Below are 6149 nucleotides of genomic sequence, written 5' to 3'. Positions count from 1 at the left end.
GGCGTAATGCGAAGCGAGGCGACGTGGATCTTCCGAAGCCAAGAGATTCCGAACGTGGGGCGTTCTCTTCTTGTACGCGCTGCGTAGCGAGCCAACTGTCATCCATCCGAAGCAAGTTGTGGTCAACAAGGAACGGCCTAGATCATGCCACGTCATCATTTTTGCATCAGACTTCGCAAATTTCACTACAAACTTTAAAAACTCGTAACTTTCGCATACGAGCTCCGTTTTCGATGTTCTTTATATCCACGCGAAGGTGGGAACGTACTCTACAACTTTCGTTTAGAATCCGTCGGCTAATTTTGGCTCGATTTTAAATATTATATTATTAACGGGCCGGGACAGGATTGGTCCGTTAAATCCTCATAACTTCTTCATCCGACATCCGTTTTCGCCCATCTTTTTCTCGTTACGCTACTTTTAACGAGACCTTCGATTCTCGTTTAGGTCGTGTCGGCTAAAAATCGCTTGATCTAATATTCGAATTTCGGGCTGTACACTGCTAATCCGAAACTTCGAAAAATCATAACTTCTTCATACAAAGTCAGATTTGGGCGTTCTTTTTATCGATGTTCTTAGTTTAACGTATGCTACGACTTTTGTTTAGAGCACTAAGGCTAAATCTCGCTCTATCGTGACTAGCCCGGATTTGCGGGCGTTACAATATATCTTCACCTTTTTCCGTACCAAGCAAAAATCTCTCCATTATAACTTTCTAGTGATCATACTCTTCAACAACCAGAAATTGGGCAACCTACACTATTTTCTATTTGCATTGAATACATTTATTGAGTTTGATTAGAAGCATCCATTGAAGTTAATATTAGAGCAGAAGTGGTATATAGAAGAACTTTTATCTTGAACATAGAAGTGATCAAGATACCAACGTAATCTTCGATAAACTATAATATGTTCTTATGGATTCCAATGACAACCACTTAGGCTTTGATACCAATTTTGAAGGCTAAAACAATCTACACAGACAAGGTTTGAAAACTCAAACCTTGAATTAACTTAAGATCAATGTCTGCAGCTAATGAAGATCCACTCAAGTCTGGTAAACAATTCTTGTCTCAGAATAGAGATGTTCAACAAAATGCTCAAGATATGAATGATTACTAAGTATGAACAATGTAAAGTAATTTAAGATCAATAAGCATGTAAAAGGGAGTGATTTGACTTAATGATTCTTGGTATTGACGTGAAAGAGAATGTTTCACTCATGTATGTAACACTAGAGTTACAATTCTTTAAAAAGACAATGAATGTCAAGTAAGACAAATCTACTAAAGTGCATGAACTAAAAGACGACTGAAGATCAACCGACTGACAAAGCCACATCTATTGATCTTGTCACGTGTATTGTACAATAAAGAACGACTAAGTAACAAACCAAAACTAGGAACATTTAATGCACATTACAGACTCATATAACAAGTAACAAAGGATGTGTCTCGGACAGATTTTCACTTCGGAATCAGCATCATCTCGCAACATTTCTTATTTAGGAATTGGCTTCACTTCGGATTGCTAAGGAGTCATTTTTCATGTGTCAAAAATGTGTACCTCTTGGGTTGAAAGGTGTACCAACATGGTGCGGTTGATAACTAGGCAGTGAATTGCAACCAAAAACACTGCACCCTAGGTGCAGTTTAGGGTGAAAGAAATGAGGTGTGGGTACCCCTTCCTATGTTCTTTCTCCTCTCCTGATTGAGCAACAACTTAAACTTTTTTCTTTTAGTTTTTATAATATATATATATATATATATATATATATATATATATATATATATATATATATATATATATATATATATATATATATATATATATATATATATTAAAATTTATGGCTTTAATTCTCTACACATAGAGTATAATATTGATATAAAATATATTAAAAAATAATGAGATGAAGTAAAAGGTGATATTTTTTTGGGTTTTGAAAAATGAAATGAGAGTGGTTAAGGTGGAAGGAAAGTGAAAGGTGAAAGTAGGTATATCTTCCGGTCTTATTGGATTGCTTTGTAATTATTTTTGAAGGGTTGAATATGGATTAATCTTTTAAGTTGTAATATGGATTATTAACACCTACATATTGATTCATTTATGAGCTAGAACTTCATTCTAATTGATTAAAGCAACTGTTATTAATAGAACATGCATGAATTGATTTTTATTTTTTTTTTTTTTTTTATTTTTTTTTTTTTTTTATTATGAGCTAGAACTTCATTCTAATTGATTAAAGCAATTCTTATTAATAGAACATGCATGAATTGTTTTTGTTGATTTGGCAAATAGTTCATTGTTTTACGTAATTCTTATGAGTTTTTTCTTTTTATTCACTTTAATAACGTGTCGTATGAATTTCAAAAATTTTTTGATTGTTTTTTCGTGTATATTATTATTGTAAACAGAACGGTAAAATTGTAATTTTTATCATTTAACGCATCCATTCCGGGCTATGTCTAATTTAAATTTTAATCATATAGATTTGCAAAACAACCCCTTATTCTACCATAAAAAAAAATTCTAATCAAATTATACCCTAAGCTACAAACTACGCCTGAAATATTTATGTTGATATTTCCATGGAGTCTTTATACAACAACCCTGTGTGATGTTTTGATTTCTAAATCGTTATCTTTCTTGTTATATTGATTTGATTTTCGAGATTACTGGAAAGAATGTTTATAGTTTATTTATATGAACCATGGAATCTTTTAATGATAAAAGTTGACCTCTAAGTAGATTCACATCTATAACAGTCTCTAACTTCAATCATGGTTTTGATATTTGTATGAAAAGGTCCATTGTAGTTTATAGTCTTTGACTTTTTTCCTTCAATTTTTTCTTTCTTTATCTACTTTGTAGTTTATTAGTATAAAAGCTATTTTCTAAACATGTTTGTATTTTACTTGCATATGAATAACTAGTTGTGAGACCCGTATGTTATACGGGTTGGATAAAACAAAAAAAATAATTAAATAGGAAGGTTTAAACAAAAATTTATTTAAATTTGAAATTTAAAATTTAAATTTAAAAGGAAACATATTAAATACTATATGAGTTGTAATATTATAATTTATTGGTTATTTTCAATTAAGACAATTATTAATTAAGGTGTAAATATGATGTGTTAATTAAGAAAGATAAAAAAAAATGAGAAAATAATAAATGGAAAAAAACATTTATTTAAAAATACCACAAAATGACAAGTGTCAAAACTCATAAGAGATTGACATGTGGCCAAAAGAAACCTTCATTTATTAAGAAGGATATGATGAAATGGCTTATATGCAATGCTCTTTTAATAAAAGCAATTTTCAAGTTTTAAGAGAACAGATTATGTATAACACGTGTTTCAAAATAATCTTTATGTATGATATTAATAAAGGATCAGACTCTAATGATCTCTCATTAACGTGATATATGTGCACCTCTTGGGTTGATCAGTGTATCCAAATCCACATGGTGCAGTTGATAACTAGGCAATGAACTGCACCCAGGAACACCACACCCTAGGTGCGGTTTAGAGTGAAAGAAAATGGGTGCGGATAACCCTCCTTATGCTTTTTCTCCGCTCCTAATCGGACAACGACAAGGTGAAGTCATTTTTTCCTTTTTTTTTTTCTTTTTTTTTTCTTTTTCTAGTTTTTATAATATTTACTAAATTATATATATATATATATATATAGTATAAAATTATAAAATATACATTATAATTTATGGCTTTTAATTTTCTACACATAAAGTATAATATTGATATAAAATATATTTAAAAAAATTAATGAGGTGAAATGAAATGTGGCTATTTCTTGGATTTTGAATAATAAAATGAAAGTGTGAGGAAAATGAGGTGGCCTTAAGATGATAGAAGAAAGCGAAAAGTAAAAGTAGTGTATACTCACCGGTTGCAGTGGCTTGTTTTGTAATTGTGCTTGAAGGGTTGAATATGTATTAACCTTTCAAGTTGTAATATGGATTATTTAGACCTATATATAGATTGATTTTTTTCCCATAGGAGCTAAAACTTCATTTTGATTGCAGGTGAACCAATTGTTACTGAGACTAAAAGGTATCCTAGATTAATACTGTCGGTGGTTGCTCATTTTGCATGTTTACCACTGATAAACACCGCACCGTGTTTCTTTTTTGCCGACGGTGAGTTTCGATCACTATCTCTCTCATTCTTTGCCGTTGAAAATCAATCTCCTTCCCTCCATCTTTACCCATCTTTACCGGTTAGTATTCCTAAACACCACACTTTAATATCAAATCTTGGACACCATCCAACTTAATAAAGCAGTTAGTGAATCGATTTTGTTGATTCGGCAAACGGAAGTTCATTGTTTTATGTAATCTTTTTGGTTTTTTTTTTTTTTGTTCACTTTAGCAACGCATCGTATGAATTCTTAAATTTTTTTTGATATTTTTTGATACATATTATTATTTTAAACACAACCTTAAAATTGTAATTTCTATCAGTAAACACATCCGGACCTTTTTTTTTTAATTTATAATTTTGAGATAGATAGGTCTTTTACAAACTTATTCTAAAAAAAAATAAATTCAAATCAAAATTATACTCAAAGCTACAAAGACATTTGAAAAACAAAGATCACATCACATCAATTTAAATTACCAAATAATTAGTTCTCCAATCGCATTCTAATCACATAGAAACATCTAAAACTTTCCCTTTTCACAATAAAGAAACCAATTAACAACCCTTACATAATAACAAAAAGATATACATTAAAATTTAACCAAAACTAGTCAATCCAACAACAAAAAGCAAAACAAGACAAATTTAACCAAATACACACAAACCATGATACATAATAACAAAAAACAATTATACATAGAAATTAAGGCAAGAAACATGATGGGCTCACATCATTATCATATCAAGAAAATATCTTGGAAATTAAACATAGATATTGATTGGTTGGTCTGAATTTTCTTTAAACTATAGTATTGGGTTTAGATCTAACCATGGTTGGCTATTTTTTTATTCATGGTGATGATGATGATGATGAAAGTCGCACCGAACAAGCAACAACTTGCGCCCATTGTCTCAATCTTGTCTTCACCGTTTGTGGATTATCCCCTTCACACACAAAAATTTAGAAATCATAAGAAGATATTTGAATTAAGATCACTAAAACTCATGAATTTACGCTCAAATGTATCGAAATTTAGTAGCAATAACAGTCTGTAACATAATTCTAATTAAAATTGGAGGAAATATGTTCGAATAGGAACGAATTCAGATTTGATTCGAGATCTAGATTGATTTACGATGAATATAAGCGATTTAAGTTAGAGAAAGAGAATTACCTCGGTTGATTATGGTATGAGAGGTGTTCGATGGTGAAGATAAATCAGCCTCCGAGGGAGGAGATGAGTATGAAATCGATGAGGAAGAAGACGACGATGACATGGATGAAGACTTGGAGATCGTGTCGTGATACTGCTTGTTGACGGCGTAATAGAAGCCTAAAGCTGGTAAAGTAGTTGAAAGGCGATCATCCAAATTGGGAGAAGAGTTATCGAATCCGAATCCAAGCTCGATGCAAGCTTTGAGTTCGTCGATATCTTCATCGGTGACGCTTTTGCTCTTCCGACGACGACGGTGGAGGTGTTTCCCCTTCCGTCGCATCCATTCCTCGTCTCGGTGTACGTCCGGCGACCATGACTTCTGTTTGTAGAGAGGGGAGGAGAGCGGCGGCATAGAGGCGGATGGAGCGGCGGCGTGAGGCGGAGGCATGCCCAACCCCTGGCGGGTTTGGGTTGGAGTGCCCAATCGGGTCCTGGAATCGGATCTGCTTACTTGGACATGGAAATGACTTATAAAGGAAAAGAAACGTTCATATGGCCCACACAACCGTCTAATTCATTGGTCGTATTATTTTAAATAAGGAAAATACACAAAGAATAAAAATACTAAAAAAGGAAAGTTATCAATTTTAATTTTTATCATTTCATTTTAGATTTTTTTTAAACGGCACGAGGATTAGATGAACAACTAGCTAGAAGCTAGTAAAAAAGAACATAATTCAAAATTAAATGACTGGGTTATTGACCTACAGAGTCCAACAATGGTTGGTCTTAGTATTTTTTAGTAAAATCATTTAAAAGCAAAA

At 32.2% G+C, this 6149-nt stretch overlaps 1 protein-coding gene across 1 annotated transcript; it reads right to left on the bottom strand.

Moving 5' to 3' along the window:
• Positions 1–4688: 4688 nt before the first annotated feature.
• LOC111905009 (uncharacterized) lies at positions 4689–5841 on the bottom strand. The gene is made up of 2 exons (XM_023900690.3): positions 5344–5841; positions 4689–5113 (listed from the first exon to the last, which is right to left on the bottom strand). Exons 1-2 carry the CDS (start codon positions 5771–5773, stop codon positions 5019–5021), a joined length of 525 nt encoding a protein of 174 aa, XP_023756458.1. The 5' UTR covers positions 5774–5841; the 3' UTR covers positions 4689–5018.
• Between the last annotated feature and the right edge of the window lie 308 nt (positions 5842–6149).

The sequence above is a fragment of the Lactuca sativa genome, chromosome 4 (assembly GCF_002870075.4).
Source record: "Lactuca sativa cultivar Salinas chromosome 4, Lsat_Salinas_v11, whole genome shotgun sequence".
In the NCBI taxonomy this organism is placed as follows: Eukaryota; Viridiplantae; Streptophyta; class Magnoliopsida; order Asterales; family Asteraceae; genus Lactuca; species Lactuca sativa.
This window is presented reverse-complemented; position numbering and strand designations above follow the sequence as displayed.

What these genes read in the sequence shown, in the direction of transcription:
- LOC111905009 (XM_023900690.3), bottom strand. Translation starts at nt 5,773, where the DNA reads ATGCCTCCGCCTCACGCCGCCGCTCCATCCGCCTCTATGCCGCCGCTC. An exon ending in TCATACCATAATCAACCGAG is followed by an intron (nt 5,114 to 5,343) that starts GTAATTCTCTTT and finishes TTGTGTGTGAAG; the next exon opens with GGGATAATCCACAAACGGTG.